This window comes from Xenopus tropicalis, chromosome 10, assembly GCF_000004195.4.
Source record: "Xenopus tropicalis strain Nigerian chromosome 10, UCB_Xtro_10.0, whole genome shotgun sequence".
NCBI classification, from domain to species: domain Eukaryota; kingdom Metazoa; phylum Chordata; class Amphibia; order Anura; family Pipidae; genus Xenopus; species Xenopus tropicalis.
In genome coordinates, this window is record NC_030686.2 from 31,686,360 (window position 1) to 31,711,679 (window position 25,320).

Sequence of the window (25,320 nt, forward strand, 5' to 3'; positions counted from 1 at the left end):
TAAAAAGTCTACACACCCCTGCAAAATTGCAGTTTTTGTTTAATAAAAAAAAAAAAAAAAAGTAACCCAGATAAATCCTGTCAGATCTGACAGGATCTGAATCAGTTAGTCCCTGGCAGCACAGAGTATCCCTGGAACAGAGAGCCCAAGCAGATTTATGGCTTTACCAGCAATATACTTGCATGTAAGTTTATGATTCCCTGTCCTCCCCACAATCTTGCACAGATACTCCTCCAACCTGTCTGTTTATGCCCTCCATCCATCCCAATCCTTGCTCCCACAACAACTATGTCCCTGCCCCCCGACCCACCTGTGGTCTTGTGTTTTTACATGGCCTTGGAACGTTGTGACTTCTTATGTCACCATAAATTACGGCAAGGGCTGCATTATCCACTATATGTTACACAAGAGTCATGAGTATCCTGTAAATTATGTCTTTATAATAAGTTACTTCTAGCTAAGGATGCAGTCAATTTGTAATTTATGTAATTGCTGCATGCCTTGGGGGCTTAGAGGAGTGAGAATGAAAGTAGACCTGTTCTCTTTACTCCCCAGACTGGAAGTGCTACACATTTATAATCTGTTGCAGGCAATGCTGGTTGTTCACAGACTGTTATTTGTAGGATCAGATATTTATTTATTTCAGACAGAATATAACAAAATGTATCATTGCTTATAAAAGGTAACACATGTAAAGGATCTATTATCCAGAAAGCTCCAAATTACGGGAAGGCCATACCCCATTGACTTCAATTACTTGATTCCCGTTTTGAAAAATGATTACTTTTTTCTCTGTAATGATAAACCAATACTGTGTACTTAATCTTTATTGTAGGCAGAACAATTCTATTGGGTTTATTTAATGTTTAAAGTATTTTTTTAGTAGCATGGTTACTCAAATTACAGAAAGACCCTTTATCTGGTAAACCAAGGTCCCATTCTGGAGCATTCTGAATAACAGGCTCCACACCTGTAATGGAAAGTTGTGAAGTTCTTATGGTTCTTCTGCACTTAAATGCATAGATTTTTTTTTATTTTTAAGATTACAAGGTCCAGAAATCATTTAGACCAGTGCTGGTTTATCTATGGTCAAATATGCTGGCACTGTTGTTCAGAAATAGTTGGAGAGATATGGATTGGCCCACAGTGGTGCAGAGAATATTGGCTTAAAGAATCAACAGGCAAGGAATCCCCCATCCACAGGCAGACATGAGCCAGTAATCATGGAACTCTTATCACTGAGCAGGAACAGAATGCTGTGAACTACGTCTTCCACTTCTGGAAACAAAGCAACAGGGTAGTAAAAAAAAGAATTTGTTTAGGGACAGATACTGCAGCAACAACTGCTGCTAGAAAACACAGATGTGAAGGATAGGAATGAACATAGAAACTGTAGATAAATGACTAACCAGCAAAGCGTCCCATAGGAATACGCTTTAACATTGGCTCAGACTTCTGGGGATCACTCCAACCAATGCGTCCCATCTCGGTCATTACTACAGTAGGGTTTACGGAGTTAACACGAATCTTTAATTGAAACAAAAGACAAATAAACCAACAAAACCATTAGTGTAGAACCATAAATGCAGTTAAATAAGAGAATTATAACAGTTTAGGATACGTTATAAAAAGTTCATATTGGTGGAAAGCCAAGTGCAGACTTCCAGAATCTCCACAAAGGTACATAGCTAAAGTAGGTACACTTAACTTTACTGACGGGGCCAGAGAAAGAACGATGAACTACAAAAATAGTAAAAACCATCAGGTACTACCCATGTAAAACAAAAGGGTTTGAAAAAAAATAAAATAACTACAATTTTGTTGGGAAGCCAAATTTATTCTTTGAAAAATATCTCTATAAAAAACCACAATAACTTGCATTCGAAGTGCAAGGCATTGGTACAAACTGCCACACTGAAAATTCACAACGCTCTATAAATTTCTATAAAACCTTTAAGACCTAATTATCAATAGGTGAAAGCGATGGCAGCATTTTTGTATGTGAACAGTTTAGCCTTATTTAAAATGTAAAGAATTTCTGTTGTCATTTTTCATTTGATTTTCTTTCCTCCAAAGTAGACTGGTATTAGAAGCTGATACCTAGCAATGGGATGGGAAGGAGTGGGGAATGGAGGGATAGAATAGGGAAGGGGGTGAAGGAGTGGGGAATAGGGGGGTAGGAGTGGCGAATGGAGGGATAGAATAGGGAAGGGGGTGAAGGAGTGGAGAAGGGGGGGAAGTGGAAAAGGGGGGAGAAGTGGAAAAGAGGAGGAGAGGTAACGGGCTTGTGAAAAGAAGGAGGCAGAAAGAGCATGAAGTTAAGCAAAGTAGCCAGAAAGAACATTCCATTCTGGTTTATTTTCTACTGAACCATTTCATTTTATATTGAACCTGCTTCAGGTTGCTGTTTTGTGCTTCATCTTATATAACCCCCACCCCCCACATAAAAATAGATTAGAGGCTTCACCTTTTTTGGACCTAGTTCAAGTGTCATCACCTTAGTCAGCATGTCTAAAGCTCCTTTTGTTGCACCTGTCAGAAAAAAAGGAAACTTTTTCCAACACCATTATCAACAACTATTGGATGCTTTACTATAAACAAATCTGTCCATCTAAAGGTTAAAGGCATGATATAACCCTCCAAGGTATCTTTATACTCCATAGCCAACCCAAATGCTGCACTGACTTTCTGACTTGTGTCACATTATCCCTCAATTCAACCCACCCAAACAAATCCCAACGCAAATATAAATACACACTCTTACTGACCTATCTATACACTCACATATATCTCAATATCTATACTTATTGTAGATTATAGTATCACAATAGCCTTGGATATTATGCTTGTTCAGGAAATCATCCAAGCCGTTTTCAAAGGCACTGGCAGAATCTGCTATCACAACGCCCCCCTGGTAGGGCATTCCCCAACCTCACTGCCCTCACTGTGAAGAGCCACCTACACTGCTTCAAATGAAAGTTCAGTTTCTCATGTTCAAAGGGGTTGCCTGTAATCATTTATAATCTGGCCCACAAACATGTCAAACCTGACAACAGCTGTCCACAACATGGAAAAAGATGAAGAGAGCAGCTATTATTATTATTATTTGCAAATGGGTGGAATGTAAGGTGCTTACAGTACACAGAGTGGTCCTGTAATGCACACTGAGAGGCCTGGCTGGATACATTAACGATGGCACCAGGAACTCCACGCTCAATCATCTGATGGACAACAATCTGATGGAAAACATAAGAGTAATCAGCCAGAGAGACAGCAAATCCTTGTGTTATTTTTCTGTATTCCTGCTTACCTGTGAGACGTGTAACACTGCTTTAACATTCACAGCAAAGCTCCTAGAAAAAGGTAAAATGCATACTTCTTTAAAGTATCATATTTTATTCCTAGCAATCCATGCTACCAAAATACATTAAAAAAAATTTGACTGTTTTATCCCAACTCCTGACTCCCCTTCTCCCAAAGCTACTCCAGAGACCCAAAGGCCTGTCTGAATGGGAACTTTTCTTAAGTACTGTAACTACGTGAAACCTTTGATGAGGTCACAACAGTCTACATTACCTGCACAATCATTTGCAACCTATGCAGGAAAGGCTGAGCCTGCAAAAAAATCATTATTATTACAATTTGTAGCAGTGCCAGGCTGGTGAGCAGAGAACTGGCTTTTAAAGCCTCTGGGTGGGTGGGTGGCAGTAAAAGGGTCAAAAGACAACAGAAGAACACTTGGGGGGCAGGGCAATGTGTCAGGCTCCCCCTAGTAACTAAAACCACAGACCTTTTACCCCAGGCTGGCATGCCACTTCTTTACAAAACAAATATCCTGTGGTACTTTCCACCATGTTTTTTGTGTCCCACGGTAGAAAAAAATTATTGCAGTGAAACATGGTGGTGCTCTGTAGAAAAGTACCGATTCATTTTATCTTGTTCAAGAAAATGTATTTCATTGTTCCAAACTTTTAATACTTCAGTGGGGTCAAATCATTCTTGCATAAATTATTTAGTCACTATAGTTTTTTAACTAAGATATTTGTATTGTGGCTGGAACAAACAGTTCTAGAACATACTGTTCTAGAATTTTCAGAACAGATCCAGATAAGGAACAAAGGCCTTAGTTGCACTTACCGGCTATTTTCTGTGTGCAGGGCACAGAGACAAATGGATATTCACACAGCTCTGATACAAATGTCTCCAACAAGAAGAATATTAAAAGTACTCACAGAGTATTAAAACTTCACTTACTTGTCAAATGCTTCTTCTGTGACTGCAAGAAATGGCTGTAGGACTGCCACAGCGGCATTGTTTACCAGTAGGTCCACAGGTCCAATGGAGCTTAGAGCTTTTTCTGTCGCTGACCAGTCTGCCAAATCCACGCATACTGTCTGCACTCCAGGGCACTGCAATGAAACACAGCACTGGGGATAGACCCTTTAAAGGGAACACAGGCAGTACACTGAAATCCTACATATACTTTGGTAACAGAATATAACTTGTTAGGGTCTAGAAAGTTGTGATCAGAATAAATCCAATTTTGGAACACTTTCTTAAATATTAGCAGTAAATGGTCCATAAAGCTTTTCATTGGTTACTCTGGATATTAGGACTGAAGATGCTGACTGACTGACCAGCTATTTGCCTACTTCTGGATCAATGTATAGAGCATTCTTACAGGGCTGAACTTGACTAACTTATGCCTTTTTGTAACTTACAGTGAGTACACAAATGAAATGCTTTGATGAACATTTGCCATATTTAGAACTAATACATAATGAGTTTGTGAGTAAGAAAATCTTACCCACACTTTAAAATAACAAAAATTAAACAAAATTGAGGTTCTACTAAGTGGGCCTCATTTACTACCAAATATCACAATTGTCAGTATCAGCTATTAGTTTTGATCAGTCTATGATAACAGACTAATCTTACCCTTTAGGCCAGACTTCACTATCCTGTCTCCCTACCTCTTGGGCCAAGCTTTCCAGGTCTTCAAAAGTTCTACTCAGAGCAACCACTTCTGCCCCTGTTTTCCTCAAAGCCTTTACAGTCTCCCGTCCAATGCCTGCAGAGAGATTTTGTCATTTAGTCACACAAACCTTCCAATCTCTTTATTTTCCTTAACACCTACTGTACATGAGATATACATACTAAATCACAGTGTATTGGCACATTTCCAGAACATAAGTCATTTGTAATTGCTTTTTTATATTTCGGTCTTTCCAAAAGCTACACAGTTCCTGGAGAGAAGTGACTAATTCCCTAAACCAACATTTAAATGTGGTTTCCTCACTACACCCCAGGAGACAAATATGGGTCCCGGCTGTTGGCATATGTTACTTGTGCCTTTTCATAAAATTAGCTTTTAGTACAGAGTACATGGGTATATAATGCAATTGGTCTTACCACTTTATTATTTTTAACTTTATTATTTTTATTTTTTCTGAATTCTTAAGTATTAGGGGTTATGGTCACTCATTGACAATAGCATTATTAATACTAGAATTACAATATATGCATATTACATATTTTCCTGTGCAAATAATTTAGGGTGACCAGATTGCATGAAAATTCAGGGACACGTCTAATATATAATGTCGCAGGGCAGCACCGATTGCATTTAAAATAAACTGCTATCCGTTCAGCCCTGCTAGCAAGAATTTTATGTATGAATTTTCAAGTGATTTAAAAGTTTGTGATTTTTTTTAAAAATGGTGACACCTTGTGGTGAAATTCAGCATGACCTTTTTGAACAGACTGGAACTATGGGCTAAATGGACTGGTATTTAAAATCACAGATCTTATAAAGGGGCTTGGGGGGTCATATTATGATACGTACAAGCCTGCTGGGGGAGGGTATATTAAGGGGTCATTTTCCAATGAAGCCACAAGTGCAGTCATGCTAAAATGTTGCACTTATTGAAGCCATTCATTAAAGGAATTTGCAACTAACAGTGCCCCTTGCCCTCCTGAATAGTTGCGTCCCTCCTGCCTCTTCTGGGGAATCATGCCCAAGTGTGCCTATTGATACTGTAGAAACCTGGAGCTGCCACCACCCTGAATGTGGCAGTAAGCCCAAGGTTGCCGCAAGGAGTTGGGTCTATAGACTTTGCAGACTTGGGGCAAAAGAAACACATGCAAAAACTCAGCAAGCCAGAAGTGATGCAAAGCGGAATCTGAACATTGTATTTGCTTTGATGCATTAGGTGCAGCTGCAGGGGGCATAACTAGGGCAGCAAAGGATAGGGCATACTTTTAATGTTTAATGGGTGCAGCTGCAGGGGGCATAACTAGGGCAGCAAAGGATAGGGCATACATTTAATGTTTAATGGGTGCAGCTGCAGGGGGCATAACTAGGGCAGCAAAGGATAGGGCATACTTTTAATGTTTAATGGGTGCAGCTGCAGGGGGCATAACTAGGGCAGCAAAGGATAGGGCATACATTTAATGTTTAATGGGTGCAGCTGCAGGGGGCATAACTAGGGCAGCAAAGGATAGGGCATACTTTTAATGTTTAATGGGTGCAGCTGCAGGGGGCATAACTAGGGCAGCAAAGGATAGGGCATACATTTAATGTTTAATGGGTGCAGCTGCAGGGGGCATAACTAGGGCAGCAAAGGATAGGGCATACTTTTAATGTTTAATGGGTGCAGCTGCAGGGGGCATAACTAGGGCAGCAAAGGATAGGGCATACATTTAATGTTTAATGGGTGCAGCTAGGGCAGTTGTGCCATTCACTTATGAGCTGCTTTTGGGGGCTGCAGCTGCCAGTATGTAAGGGGTGGCAGCTGGTGAAGAACTTGGTAAGGGGAGTGTACTACAACTTACATAAATTGAACCCTTTCTCTGCCCGTATACTTTCTATTCCTTAGTAAGCTCCTTTAGTCATTTACACATTATTTACTTTTTTTTATAATATATTATACATTACTCTACTATTATACATGGCCAAAATATGTATATCCTTCAAACGTCTCCACCTCCTTTCCTCTCCCCCAAAACAAAGCGAACTCACCCTTCCCTGCCCCAGTCACCAAGGCCCGTTGGCCACAGAAGTTTATCTCCATAATAGCACAGGGCCCAATACACACTCATGTGACGGTAAATGCTAAACTACACTGATTTTGAGGAGGTTCTGACATCACATTCATGTGACTTATGAGTGGGCGTGTCGCTTGTGAAGTGGGCGTGTCGCTGTGAGGAATAATGTGTCACTGAGCTGTCAGCATAGGAAGCGAATGTGCTGCTTTTGTGAAGGGACTGAGAGATTTAACTGGAAAATGCTTATGGCAAAAGCACGCTAAAAGACTAATTAGTACAAAGCCTGCAATGAGAAGGCAGTGCAGCAGCAACAGTTTAGAATAACAAGCGCAGAATCAGGGACAGCATTCACAAAACAGTGACCAGTCTTCTCTTCCTGTTCCCCTCCCCTCGGCTCCTCCCCATCCCTTTTCAGTGCTAGACTGAGGAGGCGGGCATTTCCCTTAGTATAGTCAATGTGGAGCACAGAACTGCTGCAATACAAATGAGTAAGCTCTGCTCTACCTAGTAGCCCTGAGTGATATCCCAAAGCCATGTACATCTGAGAGAGACACAGTCATTATCCATTTGCAAACATTTTGTTCTGCTGCTGCTCAGCCCCCAGTGTGTGTGAAAAATAATAAAAAAAAACACACAAATACAAGAGTATTGTAGAAATGATATCTACATTGGCTAACAGTAAAAATACATTGCAAGCTTTCGGAGCTCTAAGGCCCCTTTATCAGACAAAATACGTGATAATGCTGGTTAATGTGTAATAATAAAACTGAATGCTTAGTTGTGACTAAAAAATTTTTTTTTTTTAATGTTATTGTTCAAGAATAAAAAAAAAATAGTTGTAATAAAGAAAAATAAAAGTTATTTTGTTGACTTCTCACCATTGCCAACTGATTTAGAAACCCTTGTGCTTCCGAGTTCGTACAAGCGCTTGAAGAGAATGTGAATTCCTGGACCAGACACTCGAGGGTTCAAAAAACAGGCCCTAGGGCCTGAGATTTAGTTCACCTACTAAATAAATTCTGGGTTTGGTGAAAGCCTTAAGTTTGTTATACATATACTAATATAATGCTATAAAACTTTTGATTTTGTGATGTAGATTTAAAAATGCACCATGGCAATGCAAACATGGAGGCCAGTGTGGTACTTTTGCCCCTCATACAGTATCGGTCCATTCAGTGCATAAGCATGTGCATTAGGTCCCCATTCTGGCACATACACAAGATTTTGGGGCGATACAAAGCTTGCCTTACTAACAGTGTCCACAAAATGGCGGCTGTCTGCTTGTAATGAATGTGTAACTCTAAGACTGAAGGAAACAAGATTTATATAATTTATATAGTGTAAGTGAAGTTTCTTATGGTAACAGGTCCCCTTTAAGAATGTTTATGAGATCTAATGATGGTATGCTCTTGCCCGCACCCGCAAAGAAATTCAGATATTTGGATATTAAGTGGCATATTTATGAAAACTTGAGATTGCGGTTATCAAAATCCAAACAAGGTGGCAGAAGATGCAAACCTAAATATGCTTGAGCATATTTTCTTCAAATTCAAACATTTATAAATGTGCCTTCCCATATAAGTGCTCAAATCCACCTACCATGGACTTTTATAATCAAAGCCACAGCTACAATTTGCAAGAATGAGGTCTTCTTACCTGATATCGGACACTGTTATATGAAACTCACAAGGCTCCGAGCAATGACTGGGACAGAGTGTTCTTGCTCCCCTAAGTAACTGCAGAATGGTTTTGGCAAATTGTACCTGCCAGATTGCAGTGGCCTTGTATCTCATGTTAATGTGGTAAATTGTAATATCCCCTTATAGTATGAAAGAAGAAACACAAAGATAGTACAGAGAGCCCAAATGCATGCACTGCACCAAGACTAAAGTACTGTACATATGTTGGAGAAAAGTTTGTACAAAGTGCATATTCTTAGGCAATTTTCAGAGATTTCATTATAAAAAAAGAGACTTTAAAAAACACAGATTTGCGGTTTGCCCACAGACAGTTACCCACTTTTAATTTGTATCTGTTTCCAGGACAGTATTTATATCCATAACCAAAAAAACAGTTATCCTAATTTAGTGTTTAGCACTAAAGGAATATTGGCCCAGAACATAATGTTTGTACTTGGATAGAGACTTGACATAAGGATAAATTACAAAGAGTGGTAGTGAATGGAGCATTTTCTAATTGGATCAGTGATTTTAAGTACTGTCTCTTTGTTTTTGCTAATGATACTAAATTGTGCAGGATTCTGCTAGTTTGCAGAGAGATTTGACTAAATTAGAGAACTGGGCAGCAAAATGGAAAATGAGGTTCAGTATAGATAAATGCAAGGTTAGACATGTTAGTAGAGATAACATAAATACTCTACATTGCAGTGTGTTGGTGCATCCTTAATTGAGAAGAATTTGTGGAGTTTTGTCGATAATAAACTGTGTAACTCTAGGCAGTATCACTCTGGCAAAAAACAAAGACATTAACAAGGGATGAAAACCCTATTTTTGCCTCTTAATAGGTCTCTGGTAAGTCCTAACCTTGAGTATGCAGTGGTGTTTACGTCTTCAGTTCTTAAGAAGGATATCAATGAGTCTTGTCAAGACTGTCAAGGTTGGCGTTGTTTTCTCTGGAGAAAAAGGTGCTTGTGTGGGGACAATTATTTTTACATGTACATTATAGACAGATAGTGGGAGATCTTTTCTCCCTTATAAAAGATCAAAGAACAAAAGGCTACCCAATTAGTAGTGATGTTGGTATATATATTTTATGTATGTGAGTGAATAGATAGGTTGGTATGGGTCTATGTGTGTGTGTTGGGGTTTCCTTGGAAGTGTTAAACTTGATGGGCTTTGGCCTTTTTTCATAGTGAAGTCTACCATATTTGTCTATTAGCATTAGAAGCTATAACTGACAGGTTGAAGGGACAGTCAGGTTGGCAAAACAGTCAGGTTTAGGAACTTCAAGTAACAATTACATACAAAACCAAACATGTCAGCGAAAAACCGTCAACATGACCTATAGGTAGCTTTTTATGTATATTCATATTTTAAAAAGTAGTTTTTTTGTGTCAGTATCACTTTAACTCCAGTTTGCTTATACTGCAGTAACATATTGCATGTAATTTAGGTGCCAGTGTCTGGTTTGACCCTGTTTATTCCTGCACATACACAATCACTGCTAGTGGTGAGTGCTGGGCTAGTGCTGACTTATTACCATTTCTAACTAACGCTTGCTAAAAGCTGCAGTTGATGTTTGTGTGGTTACTGGTGATTTGGTTGAACTGACCCATTATTACTACAACCAAAACCTCAAGGGTTCACTGCATATATTTCTTTATATTGTAAAAAGAATGGTTTCATTTTTAGGCAGATGGCCATATCTTGTTACAAAACAGGGTTTACAAAAAAATCAGGCATATTCAGAAAGATTAGGTTGTTCTATACAGGTCAATCTATAAAAATACCCCCTGCCCGCTAAAATGGCATTAAAGCAAAAAAGCACAAAACGCAGCTGCCTCTGAATGCAAATTTAATGCAGTACATCAGCTGGCAGTGAAAAGGTTAAATAGTGTTTTGGTTTGCATTGTTTAGAAACCAGTAAATGCTGTGTGCAGACATTTAAATGGTAGCAGGAGGCATAGAATAAATAGATATACATTTATAAAGTGCCAACATATATGCTGTACAATATATGGATGAATGCACCATAAATTACATACAGTGTTGATAAATAAGCCCCATTGACCTTTACAAAAGGGTTATAATGGGCGTGCTTGTAAGAGCTTACAATCTGATCCCTTTATCAGAATACTTATTTTCAGTAAAATATTGCGAAGCTTTAGGGTAGAATTATTTTTTGTCTTTACGCTCCCTGTCTAGTTTTTCATTATACTGACAAAGCTGCTTTAGAAAACCATCATTAGGGCCAATCTCTCTCTTCTGTCGAACTGTAGTAAGTGCAGTTTTTACATCCATCTTTTGATGCCGCATAAGGTAAGCCACGACCAGAGTTGGAGAACGGCTATAGCCTTCTCGGCAATGTACAAACACACGACCTGTATTAAAAAAATAAAGACCACAGGAAAAATATAAACGGATATTGAGGTTGCAGTAGTCTCAAATTCTTACGAAAATCTCCTGAGTAGTTCTGCCCTTAATGGAAAACTATACCCCTAGAATAAATACTTAACTAACAGATCACCTGACTGGAAATAATGCAGCTCTAACTGTAACAGGAAGTAGTGTATAAGACAGAATTTTGTCCATTAATTGGCTTATGTGACCTAACATTTAGGCTTGTTTGTGTGCACTGTGAATAGTATCATCCTGGGGATGGCCCTTAGTACTTCACATGGCAATTTTCTAATCAGGATTACTAAAAAAAAAACCACTGTAATGCTGTAATCTGTATCACATCACTGTAATGTTTCTTTAAAAAGTATGAATAAATACCATTTTTATATGCTGAAATCCGGCTGCAAAACAGTTCTTTTGCATCATTTGAAATTCTGGCAGGGGAGGAGGGAATACATTGCAAAGTTGCTTCAAATGATGTTTCCTTTGCAAAAAGGCGTAAGTTGTGTTTGGGTGGAGTTCCCCTTTAATATTTTTAAAAACCTATAGTACTGCAAAGGCTGTTTTTGATGGGGAAAAAACTCTTGTAATTACTTACCATCTTTTTGAGAAAGAGCTTGGCTGATAAAATCAGAGGCTTCTTCAAAATAAACACTGAGATCAAAATGCTGTGTGTCGTCGGCTTTAATTCCAAGGTAAGCAATGCCTGTCCCACTGTAGTAGGCTGCATTTGTATTTACATGCATGAAAGAATTCCCTTCAGCAGCATTAATAATGTGAGTAATGCGTAGACGCCTCAGTCTCATGACATTTTGTACAATAACCCTAAAAAACAAATTTCTAATTTTAATTAATTTGTACATTATTATGTAATATATCAGGACTGTCAAACTAGAGGCATTTTTATGGCAACTATCCCACCATACCAGCTTTAATGTTTAAAACATTCACTAGCTTTTCCCAAAATAGGATAGGATATCCCAGGGCCTTATAATATCTAACCAGCACCTTTTCAGAATCAATCCCAACAAGATCCCCAGTGCACCAGTCATAACCACCAGCAGGGTATTAAATGTGCTTAGTGCTGTGATTGCCAAACCTCTTCACTTAAATTTTCAGGATTTGTTGAGGTCTGGCATGATGCTGAGAGACTGGCAAATTGCTAATGTGGTGCCATTATTTAAAAAGGGATCCTGTTCTCAGCCTGAAAACCATAGGCCTGTTAGTCTGACATTAGTAGTAGGAAAGCTTTTGGAAGGGGTAATAAGGGATTCAATACATTGCAGTTCACAATACTATAAGTTTGTGCCATCATGGTTTTATGCGTAACAGATTTGCCAGACTAATCCTTTTATGCGGAGTTGAGCAGGAACCTTGATGCTGGAATGGCAGTTGATGTCATCTACTTGGACTTTGCTAAAGTGTTTGATACAGTACCTCACAGAAGGTTAATTATCTAATTTTGGAATATTGGCCTAGAACATAATATTTGTAATTGGATAGAGAACTGGCTGAAGGATAGATTATAAAGAGTTGTGGTAAATGGAAAAATTTCTAATTGGACCAGTGTTGTTAGTTGAGTACTGCAGGGGTCAGTCCTTGGTCCTTTGCTTTTTAACTTGTTTATTAATGACCTGGAGGTGGGCATAGAGAGTACTGTTTCTATTTTTGCTGAAAACACTAAATTGTGTAAAACTATAAGTTCCATGCAGGATGCTGCCGCTTTGCAGAGCATTTGACAAAATTGGAAAACCGGGCAGCAAACTGGAAAATGAGGTTCAATGTTGATAAGTGCAAAGTTATGCACTTTGGTAGAAATAATATAAACGCGAACTATCTACTGAATGGTAGTGTGTTGGGGGATCCTTAATGGAGAAGGATCTAGGGGTTTTTGTAGATAAAAAGTTGTCTAATTCCAGGCAGTGTCATTCTGTGGCTACTACAGCAAATAAAGTGCTGTCTTGTATAAAAAAGGGCATTGACTCAAGGGATGAAAACATAATTTTTCCTCTTTATGGTAAGGCCTCACCTTGAGTATGCAGTGCAGTTTTGGGCTCCAGCCCTTAAGAAGGATATTAATGATCTGGAGAGACTGCAACTAAACTTGTAAAGGGGATGGAAGGTGTTTGTTTTCTCTTTTTCTTGCGAGGAGACATGATTACTCTGTATATGGCTGTATATATAGTTTATGTATTTGATAGTATAGATTGGCAAGTATAGGTTGTGTGCTGGGTTTACTTGGAAGGGTTGAACTTGAAGGTCTTTTTTCAACCCTATGTAACCACCAGCAATGTCAATAAAGCCAGCTGCAGGGAATTTTCATATGCCCTCCTCTTTTTTCATTAAGCATTTACCAATTAAAGGTTATCACATACAGGTCAGGTCTGAGATCCAAAAAGCTGTTCACAGGATCAAAAATTGTCACTGCCTATTACTGATGAGTGGGTCAGGAAAAACTCAACCTGAACCCTAACCCTGCTCTGTTCCCTACTTCTGCATGTGCCTTAGGTTCCAAGATACGAAAACTTTGGGAGCAGAGAGTACTGCCCCAGTCTGACCTCCCACCCGACCTCAACTCAATGGTCCCCTAAATTTCCAACGTTAAAGAGCCTGACCTAAAGGCAAAGCCACAGGCCAACCCTCATATCATAGTAACACAGTAAGAGGATGGCAAAAAAAACCCTTCTGAAGCCTAATTTTCTGCAGAGGGGGAGAAAAAATCCTTCCTGAGCACTGGAGACCAAAACTGAGCTGCATATTCTAGATGGGGCCTTACCAGCACTCTGTGAAATAGAAGAATAACCCCCTCCAACCACAAATCTATGCCCCTTTTAATATAGCTCAAAACCTTGTTTGCTTTTTCAGAAATTAATGGTATTTTTGCCCCAGTGTATATTTGTTATTTGTGCCAAACAATAAATTATATAACATTATGGTCACAATTACCCAGGGATCCAACCACTTGCACATCTGTTATATGTTCTGGGTCGATAACGACCAATAGATCCAGTATAGCATGGTTTCTGTTTGGCTCCTCAACAACCTGCGACATTAAGTTGTCATACAACTAGTTTATTAACTTGTTCCCATTTACTGTCCTGGCACTACTATTGCTTCAGGCAATGTGGGTAATTAAAATCCCGTTATTATAACTTGCCCCAGACTAACAGCCTTTTCTATTTTCAACAGGAGTTGAGCCTCTTCCTCTTTACTTAAATTAGGGGGCTTATAGCATACCCTTACAATTAATTTGCTGGATTCATTACTATCTGTGAAAATCTCAACCTATAATGCTTCAGCTCCCTCAGTTACCATCATCACTTCCTCCTTTATATTGGCCTTTAAATTTCACTTAACAGACAACCACACCCCTCCTCTACACCAGTCACATCATATTTCCTCTCCAATACCAGCACCTCCAGCTCACATCACTACCGCCTATGGCATGTTGCAAGACCCATTTGCAAGAATCTAAAGATTACCTGATCACAAAGTAATATGTTACAAAAAAGAACCTTAAGGTGATGTAAAGTCATTTTTTTTGTATACATATATAGATTCTTAGTATTAAATGATAAAACTTTGTAATATATGTCTGTTCTTAATTATGTACCTGTTCTGTGATACAAGCAATCACTTCTGCAGCTTTCATTTCTCTTCCTTGATCATGCCTTTAGAATGGATATGGTTGTGGTAATATAAAAAGAATATGAATTTCATGTTTAATTTGAAAAGGACTTTTATTATACAGCTTTTTATGCCTGGGTGACAGGACCCTGTAAGCTTTTTGACTGTGACCTAGACAAAATCCAGTTCCAGCCTTTGGCTTTTTTTATTTTTTTTTAAAGGAATTCTGTCATGATTTTTATTTCTAAATTACACGGTTTACATAGCAATATTGGTGCCTTCACATTAGAACTGCTTTCAGGTAACCAATGGTTTCTCCTACTCCCATGTAACTGGAGGAGTCCCAAGCCGGACTTTGATTTCTTACTACTGAGTGCTGCTATCTTTCGCCCTTCCCATTGTTCTGCTGATTGGCTGCTGGGAGTGGGGTGATATGACTCCAACTTGCAGCGCAGCAGTAAAATGTGACTAAAATTTATCAGAGCACAGGTCACATGGCTGTGGCACTCCGAGAAATGAAGAATATGGCTAGCCCCATGTGACATTTTTAAATTAAATATTGAAAAATCTGTTTGCTTTTTTGAAAAATGGATTTCAGTGCAGAATTCTGCTGGAGAAGCTCTATTAATTGATGTGTTTTGAAAAAAAAAAAATCATTTTCCCACAAGACAGTATTCCTTTAACTTGCCTAGCTATCTGAGTGGAAGGCTTGTATTCCCTCAAATTAAAGAAAAGGATTTATGATGAGACTAACACAAAGGAATTTATTACGTGTGCCACTGTACAAACATTATACATAATTCACTGTACAACTTGGGCTTACAATCTATTACATTCCCGCACAATTTTATCAGGAGTCAATTAACCTGATTGTATGTTTTTGAAGTGTGGAAGGAAACTCACCTCTCTGCCTGCCATTTGGACCTTTGGTGTGGCCATCTAAGGTGAGTTTCCCCTGCTAGCAAGTCTGGTATAGGCATTTATTTGTAAATTCTTAGTACAGGTATGGAATTTTTTATGTGAAAACACATCTAGAAGGTTCCATTATGAAAGGACCATCTCCCATAAACTGCATTTGAAGTAAATCAACGAGACGATGCGGCCACTTATCCGAAGAAAAAAATCAAACCTGCGCGATCAAGATCTCGCCAGTTTCAGGCCAGATGTTGGTCGGGAGGTCCGTCGTTCGTGCCCATACACGGGCATATAAGCTGCCGAATCGGTCTAAGGACCAATATCGGCAGATAAAATCATCCCATGTATGGCCATCTTAAGGCTAGCTTGAGAACAGAATTCCTTCGAGTCAGGGGGCCTGTGGGTGAATCTGCACATGCAGAATTTATTCGTTATTAATATTAAAACCTGATCATAGCCCAATATAATCCAGGCCATAGAGTAGACGTGTCTTGATTTGACAGTCGAATATCCTTACTTATTGGAAATTTATCTCCTATCTTGGCTTTAGCTCATTGTTTATACAGGTTGTACAGCTTCTGTATACCTTCCTGATAGCAGCCTTTTGGCTTTCCGATAGCAATCCTTGCAGGCTTACCAGCTTACCTGACCCAGTACTTAATTTTTAAAAAATTAAAATTAAAACTCTCCCTAGTCACTGCCAGAGACTTTCCTTGTACATTTGGAAGCTGGGGAGTAAGGGTAACCAGACTAGAGACTTGTGGACAGTGAAAGTAACGTCACTTGTCACAGGAAGTGATGTCACATACAACCGGAAGTGGGCTGTGCCTAGGGTTGCACTGAACCTAAATCCAGCACTGCTTGTAGTGCTGAGAAGAAAAGGTGGAGGAGTTTCTATATTTTACCAGTAAAGGTAAGAGATCATCTCGACAATACTTGTTAACCACTGCCTCTTTATTTCCAGGCCATAAGGAACAGATGGCACATATCCCTGAAACAGACTGGACCCTTTGCAAGATTATGCTCGACTGGTAGTCTCATGCCTCCACTGACATCGGTCAAAACAGTGGGTACCAAGGGTGACACAGCCAATGAGGAATTATGGTTCCTAATACACGTTTTTCCCAATCTATTTTTTTGAGCACACTCCATATCATAGAGAAGGGAGGATACACATAGGGCAATATCTTGCTTTAATCCTAAAGCAAATCATTCATCCCCATTGAGTGGCAAGGATTTCTTAAAAAGAACTTCTAACATTTGCAGCGTCATTCTGTAGCCATGAGATGTCTGGAGACCCAAATCTATGATCACTTCTTCTGGGCACCATCCGATACTTGAGACTGTATCCCTCTCAAACAATACCTAGAACCCATCATTCTTTAACATCTGTGGCCCAGGCTTCATAAAAGAGTTGTAACCCACTCTCGAAGTCTGGACCAGCGGATTCTCATTGTAAGTCTCCAAAGTTGAGGAGAAAGAGGGTTCTTCCCTACCTGCTTGTCTCACCACATTATTTCTTCCAGCAAGACTGTCTGTCATAAGCCATCTCAGTTCTGGTAGAACTTAAGCCATGAAAGGATTGTTCCTTTGGGGATTCTGCCCTAGTGTTCTGGTGATTATACCTTCCCTCCTGAGGCAAAGACACACTTGCCTCCAGATGCTTATTTGATAATCTAATTTTTGCCAAATAAAATTTTACCCTCAAAGGGCAACTGGCAAAGACTTAGAAGAGGAGTCTGCTATCCACAGTCCAAGCCGAAAACTTTTCTTGAAGCAAAATACAGGGCCACTGACCTTGCAAACAGCTTAACTTGATCCAAAAAAGCATCAGCTATAAAGTAGACTGCCAGCTTCAATTCAGAAATCATCTCCTTGAAATGTGAATTAATCCAATGTTGGCAATTTGCTGCTATGTTGACTTGGGAAACAGAATTATTTGCTTAAAACTATTTTTTTTTTTTAAATGGACTCTATGGGAGATGGCCTAGAACTCTGAGAGAGTTCTGTAAGGTTAGGAAACATCTTTGTGCGTACCTTTGTGTGGAATTTACACATGTGCCAAATTCTTCAGTCAAGTGTGAATCTGTGCACACACCTACACAAAACCTTTACATAGGCGTCCTTATGCACAGCATGAATGCACAGGCGTGCAAACTAATGCAGTGGTCAATAGAGGAAACCATCCTAGATTTGTAACTAAGTCGTTCTAGTCCTTCCAGTGATTCCATTGTTTACTCTTACTGATTGTTCCTGTTTAACTCAGCTTGAATCCTACTTCTTTGGCTTCTCTCTTTGATCACCTCACTGCCCACTCTCCACAGCACTCCTCCTTGTATTCAATCTCGGGTTAGCTTGTGTTATTTTAAGGATCAATTTTATGCTTTACCTACTAGCAAGCTTTTTAACTTGTTTATTAATGACCTGGAGGTGGGCATAGACAGTACTGTTTCTATTTTTGCTGATGACACAAAATTGTGCAAAACTATAAGTTCCATGCAGGATGCTGCCGCTTTGCAGAGCGATTTGACAAAATTGGAAAACTGGGCAGCAAACTGGAAAATGAGGTTCAATGTTGATAAGTGCAAAGTTATGCACTTTGGTAGAAATAATATAAACGCAAACTATCTACTGAATGGTAGTGTGTTGGGGGTATCCTTAATGGAGAAGGATCTAGGGGTTTTTGTTGATAACAAGTTGTCTAATGCCAGGCAGTGTCATTCTGTGGCTACTAAAGCAAATAAAGTGCTGTCTTGTATAAAAAAGGGCATTGACTCAAGGGATGAGAACATAATTTTGCCCCTTTATAGGTCCCTGGTAAGGCCTCACCTTGAGTATGCGGTGCAGTTTTGGGCTCCAGTCCTTAAGAGGGATATTAATGAGCTGGAGAGAGTGCAGAGACGTGCAACTAAACTGGTTAAGGGGATGGAAGATTTAAACTATGAGGTGAGACTGTCGAGGTTGAGGTTGTTTTCTCTGGAAAAGAGGCGCTTGCGAGGGGACATGATTACTCTGTACAAGTACATTAGAGGGGATTATAGGCAGTTGGGGGATGTTCTTTTTTCCCATAAAAACAATCAGCGCACCAGAGGCCCCCCCTTTAGATTAGAGGAACAGAGCTTCCATTTGAAGCAGCGTAGGTGGTTTTTCACGGTGAGGGCAGTGAGGTTGTGGAATGCCCTTCCTAGTGATGTGGTAATGGCAGATTCTGTTAATGCCTTTAAGAGGGGCCTGGATGAGTTCTTGATCAATCAGAATATCCAAGGCTATTGTGATACTAATATCTACAGTCAGTACTAGTGGTTGTATTTATAGTTTATGTATGTGAGTGTATAGATTGGGAGGTGTGCTGGGTTTACTTGGATGGGTTGAACTTGATGGACACTGGTCTTTTTTCAACCCTATGTAACTAACTATAAGTGTGACAGCTTCAGGGTTTCTGAATAACAGATCCCTTACCCTGTATATACAATTAAACATCTGCAGTCTGGGGAATGTATGGCCATCTTTAATTTTATGCTAACTTTTAGCTATTGAGGAGGGCAAGCAGCACAAGAGTTTGTGGCATTCTGCTTGTGCAAATGTTGCGACCCTTTAATACAGTTCCTCATGTTATGGTGACCCCCAACCATAAAATGATTCCTAAGACCATCGGAAATATGTGTTTTCCGATAGTCTTAGGTACCCCTGTGAAAGGGTCGTTCGACCCCCAAAGGGGTCCTGACCCACAAGTTGAGAACCGCTGCTTTAAAGAAAATAATTTCATGGTATTCCTGTTGGCGTGTTTTACAGTGATACAAATAATCAGAATCTCCGACTGTTCTATGAGGATTCCCAAAATCAAAATATACTCCCCCTAGGTTCTCTGCCTAAACCTGTATTCCCCCCCCCCCCTATTTCCTTTAACCATACACAAATGTAACTTACGCATCACCCACGTAAATTTTGGGAAACACCTCGTTGAAATGTTCTGATGGAAAGCAGTAACCGCCATCTTCTTCTGCTAGCAGATCATTTAGAGCCTGAACAGAGACCTCATAACCAGACATGGCCAAGTGGGTGAAGCTTTCTTTGCAGCTTAGAGCCCTCCGAACTTTTGCAGGGCAACAAAAAGAAAAAAAAAACCCACATCAGGGGGTTTAAAGATATGAATATTGTTCCCTCCCATCCCAACTGTCCCGATTTTCGCGGGACAGTCCCTCATTTGACAGCTCAACCCACAGTCCTGGATTCTTACTCATTTCCTTTTGATCCCCTGCACTGAATGCCAAAAAAGATACAAAGTTTCTGAAACTTAATTAGATAAGTAGCTTTTGGCAGAGAGCCCAGAATACTCAACACCTGCACTGAGAAACAATTGTAACTAATAAGCTAAACAGGTCTCTTGGGGAAACTGAGACTTGCAGCTTAATGGGCAATTTCAGCTTTTTTAACCAAACACATAAAACAAGACCCCAAAATCCCCAGAAATGTGTTCAAACTTTAAATAACCTGCCAAATTTAGTTAAATGGGAGTGTTATTTAGGGGGCGTGGTCACAAAAATAGGCGTGGCCAAAACATTTGTCCCTCTTTCCCTTTTCAAAATGTTGGGAGGTATGTCCCCCACAAAAAAACCCCACTCAACACCCCCCAAAAATTAAGCCTACAAAAAAAACTTAGTACACTTACAAAAAAAAACCCCTCAGCACACAAAAAGCTGCCCCCAATTCCCTCAACATATTAAGGGCAACACACCTCAGAAAGATGAGATCTGCAAATATAAACTGCTCTGTAACCCCCTCTCTGTGTAAAAGCTGCAGCGTCCGGGCAGTACTACCCGCTAGTCACACCGCGGCGGCGCTTTACGGCCCAATACACTGCCCCATGTGACGGTGACGCTGCGCCCATAGGCAAGTGACTTGATGAGAGGCCGGCCCGCTGCTAGGAACTAGCGGTAACCTTTAAAGCATGGTGTAAAATTCCGGAAACGCACAGAAAATGAACCGGAAACTGATGTTCGCCACGAGTGTGAAACACGGACTATTTGGTGAGTGGAATGCGGTGTTATTAACATGTTCCTCTGGGGAAACATTTTACGTTGCAGTTGGAAACTAGGGCACAGCCCTGCATAGTTTTCTTTTCCGTGAAAGGGTCGTGTAGAAATAACGCAGTGTCGTAAAATTCGGAAAGCACAAGCATGTTAGTATTTGTGTCCGCAGGCAGCTCACTGGGACGCACAGCCGGGCTGTATGGCTGCAGAGCTGGGGGTGTTGTTCTAGTGTATGTATCCCCTTATTTACTGTGTTCCCTTCACTTCAGGCCTGCCTGAAAGCAATACCACTCTCTTTTGCCTGATAGTCATCATTCGTTAGTGTTGCAGGTATAACAGTGAGTAATACAGTATCCTGTACCCCCAGAGGTGCTCAGACAGTATTATCTATCAGGCAAAACTTTTGTTTCCTGCCTTTATTGCTCCACCTGCCCAGCAGGATCTGTGGCATTTTCACTGCAGCTGCACAAAACCTTCTCTGGGACAAGATTTACGTAAAGAAGATGATAAATGGGAACATATTGTGTGAAAAGCAATATTGTGCCAATAAATTGTCCTCACAGGGTCGGACTGAGGGGTGCAGGGCCCACTGGGGCTGGTGCCCCCACTGTCCCCCCGCAGGGGCCCCCCTAACACCCCCCTGCATGGTCCCCCACCCGACAAGTTTAACGCGTCGGGAGGAACTGTCCAGCGCACGCATAAGTTTAACGCGTCAGGGGAGGAACTGTCCTGCGCACGCATAAGTGTAACGCGTCAGGGGAGGAACTGTCCTGCGCACGCATAAGTGTAACGCGTCAGGGGAGGAACTGTCCTGCGCACGCATAAGTGTAACGCGTCAGGGGAGGAACTGTCCTGCGCACGCATAAGTGTAATGCGTCAGGGGAGGAACTGTCCTGCGCACGCATAAGTGTAATGCGTCAGGGGAGGAACTGTCCTGCGCACGCATAAGTGTAACGCGTCAGGGGAGGAACTGTCCTGCGCACGCATAAGTGTAACGCGTCAGGGGAGGAACTGTCCTGCGCACGCATAAGTGTAACGCGTCAGGGGAGGAACTGTCCTGCGCACGCATAAGTGTAACGCGTCAGGGGAGGAACTGTCCTGCGCACGCATAAGTGTAACGCGTCAGGGGAGGAACTGTCCAGCGCACGCATAAGTGTAACGCGTCAGGGGAGGAACTGTCCTGCGCACGCATAAGTGTAACGCGTCAGGGGAGGAACTGTCCTGCGCACGCATAAGTGTAACGCGTCAGGGAAGGAACTGTCCAGCGCACGCATAAGTGTAACGCGTCAGGGGAGGAACTGTCCAGCGCACGCATAAGTGTAACGCGTCAGGGGAGGAACTGTCCAGCGCACGCATACGTTTAATGCGTCGGGAGGAACTGTCCAGCACTCCCCCGCCAGGGCCCACCGGGTTTTTTCCCGGCGACCCAGTCCGACCCTGTGTACTCACCAAATATAGAAGGACTGTGCTTTAAAAATAGTGTATCTGGGTGCTGTTTTTAAAGTTTCTTCAAAAACCCCAATAATAATAAAAAAACAACAAAACACAAATACAAGAGTATTGTAGAAATGATACCTATATTGGCTAACAATAATTTTATTGTTAGCCAATATAGGTATCATTTCTACAATACTCTTGTATTTGTGTTTTGTTTTTTTTTATTATTATTTTTGACACTGGCTAACACGGTACTACAGTTTTTGTTTCAAAAACCCCACTAGTCCTGCGCATCTGTCACACTTCCTGCTGCAGGGGGGTGGCAGGTGCTCTGCACACTGTACTTAAGGAGAGGAACCAATCAGTAGTTAGGCTGAGGTGATAGGGAAATAAGCCTGGCTTTGCTTGTGTGACTGCAGGGCTGTGATTGGCTAACCCTGTGCTTCCGACAGGGACCTGTTAGTACACACCCACCCCTTATTTGAAATACAGGGACCTGAGAGGATCTCTAGGGAGCTCCAATAAAGTGGCCATTTTTACAGATCGTATTCATTTTTAGACAAATGTGAAACTAGCAGCATATTTTATTCAAAATTACTACTAGATTAGAGTTTTTTGTTTATCTTATATGTCTCCTTTAAAGGAGAAGGAAAGGCTAGTAAAGAGTTAATCTCAAGCTGCAGGCATACCTTCAGTTCTCTCAATAGTGCCCTTAAGTCTCCCCATATTTCTCCCGTTCAGATGATCAGAAGCCTCATAAGAAAAAAAAACCAAAAAAAAGCTGCGCTCTGTAGAGAAAGTTCCCATAATGCCTCGCTCCTGCACCAAGACCCATGTACATACTCAGTTTGTAAGATTATGAGGTAGATTCCTGTTGATTGGCTCAGATCCACATTCCTAAGGGGGGGAGGGAGCTGCTTGTCTCTGGCACAGGAAAACAGAGACAACAAATCTTTTGATAGAGGACTCAGTGCAGTGTTTCTGTGAGTGCTTATGGCTATATTTTCATAGACCTTTCTGATTAAGCTTATTTAGTTTTTATCTTTCTTTCTCTTTTAAAAGAGAAGAAAAGTTGCAATTACTTGGAGGTGCAAAAAGTATGGTTCCCCCCTAGTGATTGTAATCATATACCTGTGATTACATATTTTTTTGTTTTATTGATAATCAAAGGCAGCACTTACCCTTATTTCTCCACTCTCTGGGAAGGTTGTCGCCGACCCCCTCCACTGTTAATGCAGAGATTGGCAACTGGTTAGACTCTTCCAAAAGGACAACTGCAATGCTCAGAAGCCAGTAAGATGTGAAGAAATGCTGTCAGCCTTGCGCAATAATAAAAAATGCTGCATTGTTCTTGCAGGAGAATCATACCCGCTGCTGATCTCTGCATATGCACCTTTTTGTGTAACCGGTGCTTTTGATTAAATATTAATTGTATATTACCACACTCTCTGGGTAATTTACCTTTACATTTAAGAATACCATCAGTATCTGTAAAAATATACGTTAAAAACATTTGTTCATTATTCATATTTGAAAATACAGTTTAAACTTATTCCCCCACCATAACAACAAAAAGCAGTAGGTAGAAGGGGCCCCTCTAAAAGTACAGGTACTGCTCAAGGTATCCTTGTTTATAAAAAGAAAACAATAGTTTTTTTTTTTAAGCAGAAATCAATTTGGGTATGTGCTTCTTTTGCAAAGTTCTATTACTATTATAGGACTCTTTACAAAAGGTGAACATCACCTTTAATGTCTTTAGCAGTTGGACAGAATGTGCTGTTGGAAAGCTCAGGCACTTGGTTAGAGATCATTAGCATCATTCTCCTATGCCTAGAGCTGCCCATGACAGTGGCACAGACCAGTAAGAGAACATAAACAGTGACATAATGACATTCGCCAGCATATTATAAAGAGACAATTGTAGATGGTAGTATGTGATCATTTGATGAATCATTGATGTCACAGGGCTGTGGTTAAATATTTGAATTGAACATGGAGGTGTGTAACATTTTTGTAAGCAAGTTTGGAATTCACTGGCAGCCTGCTGGTATCTATTAAGAGACCAATGTATCCATCCTCATTAAATGTTGAGTGCATTAGATTTTTTTAATGTTATTTTATAAATGTATATTTTTTTTAATGGAAGCACTCCTTGTTTTAGGAAGAGCTGGAAGACACAGACAATAAATTGGTCATACTGAGGGACTAAAGGTAACTGTTGGATATCGAGGAAAACATACCATACCAGTTAAAAGGTATGTCCAAACAGTGAGTTGTAAATACATAACTATATTTATGTTTGATGACTTGTGTTGACTATATATATATATATATATATATATATATATACATACATACAGTGGTGTGAAAAACTATTTGCCCCCTTCCTGATTTCTTATTCTTTTGCATGTTTGTCACACTTAACGGTTTTTGATGAGCAGAAACATTTAACTATTAGTCAAAGATAACATAATTGAACACAAAATGCAGTTTTTAAATGAAGGTTTACGTTATTAAGGGAGAAAAAAAACTCCAAATCTACATGGCCATGTGTGAAAAAGTGATTGCCCCCCTTGTTAAAAAATAACTTAACTGTGGTTTATCAATTTCAATTTTCAATTTCAATTTCTGTAGTCACCCCCAGGCCTGATTATTGCCACACCTGTTTCAATCAAGAAATCACTTAAATAGGAGCTACCTGACACAGAGAAGTAGACCAAAAGCACCTCAAAAGCTAGACATCATGCCAAGATCCAAAGAAATTCAGGAACAAATGAGAACAAAAGTAATTGAGATCTATCAGTCTGGTAAAGGTTATAAAGCCATTTCTAAAGCTTTGGGACTCCAGCGAACCACAGTGAGAGCCATTATCCACAAATGGCAAAAACATGGAACAGTGGTGAACCTTCCCAAGAGTGGCCGGCCGACCAAAATTACCCCAAGAGCGCAGAGACAACTCATCCGAGAGGCCACAAAAGACCCCAGGACAACATCTAAAGAACTGCAGGCCTCACTTGACTCAATTAAGGTCAGTGTTCACGACTCCACCATAAGAAAGAGAATGGGCAAAAACGTCCTGCATGGCAGATTTCCAAGGCGCAAACCACTTTTAAGCAAAAAGAACATTATGGCTCGTCTCAATTTTGCTAAAAAACATCTCAATGATTGCCAAGACTTTTGAGAAA

At 40.3% G+C, this 25,320-nt stretch overlaps 3 protein-coding genes across 5 annotated transcripts in view; 1 reads left to right on the forward strand and 2 right to left on the reverse strand.

Moving 5' to 3' along the window:
• Positions 1-616: 616 nt before the first annotated feature.
• Positions 617-7,086, reverse strand: dcxr (dicarbonyl/L-xylulose reductase). Its single transcript, NM_203769.1, has 8 exons — positions 7,022-7,086; positions 4,974-5,071; positions 4,255-4,409; positions 3,311-3,353; positions 3,137-3,236; positions 2,468-2,532; positions 1,410-1,527; positions 617-1,278 (listed from the first exon to the last, which is right to left on the reverse strand). The coding sequence occupies exons 1-8, from the start codon at positions 7,071-7,073 to the stop codon at positions 1,175-1,177; spliced, it is 735 nt and encodes a 244-aa protein (NP_989100.1). The 5' UTR covers positions 7,074-7,086; the 3' UTR covers positions 617-1,174.
• A 3,478-nt stretch (positions 7,087-10,564) lies between these two features.
• dusp3 (dual specificity phosphatase 3) lies at positions 10,565-20,566 on the reverse strand. Of its 2 annotated transcripts, XM_002937585.5 has the most exons (4): positions 20,404-20,566; positions 19,596-19,761; positions 11,725-11,951; positions 10,565-11,107 (listed from the first exon to the last, which is right to left on the reverse strand). In XM_002937585.5, exons 2-4 carry the CDS (start codon positions 19,715-19,717, stop codon positions 10,902-10,904), a joined length of 555 nt encoding a protein of 184 aa, XP_002937631.1. In that variant the 5' UTR covers positions 19,718-19,761; positions 20,404-20,566; the 3' UTR covers positions 10,565-10,901. The 2 variants fall into 2 exon arrangements, with proteins under 2 accessions (XP_002937631.1, XP_012822985.1); XM_012967531.3 differs by lacking the exon at positions 20,404-20,566 and having other exon boundaries at positions 19,607-19,755.
• A 23-nt stretch (positions 20,567-20,589) lies between these two features.
• usp36 (ubiquitin specific peptidase 36) overlaps positions 20,590-25,320 on the forward strand; it is a 48,563-nt gene continuing 43,832 nt past the window's right edge. Inside the window, exons 1-2 of one of the 2 annotated variants that reach the window (XM_004916345.4) lie at positions 20,590-20,695; positions 24,297-24,390. The gene's annotated coding sequence lies outside the window, so the exon portion shown is untranslated. The remainder of the gene's footprint in view (positions 20,696-24,296; positions 24,391-25,320) is intronic. The other variant, XM_018097916.2, reaches the window with a different exon arrangement.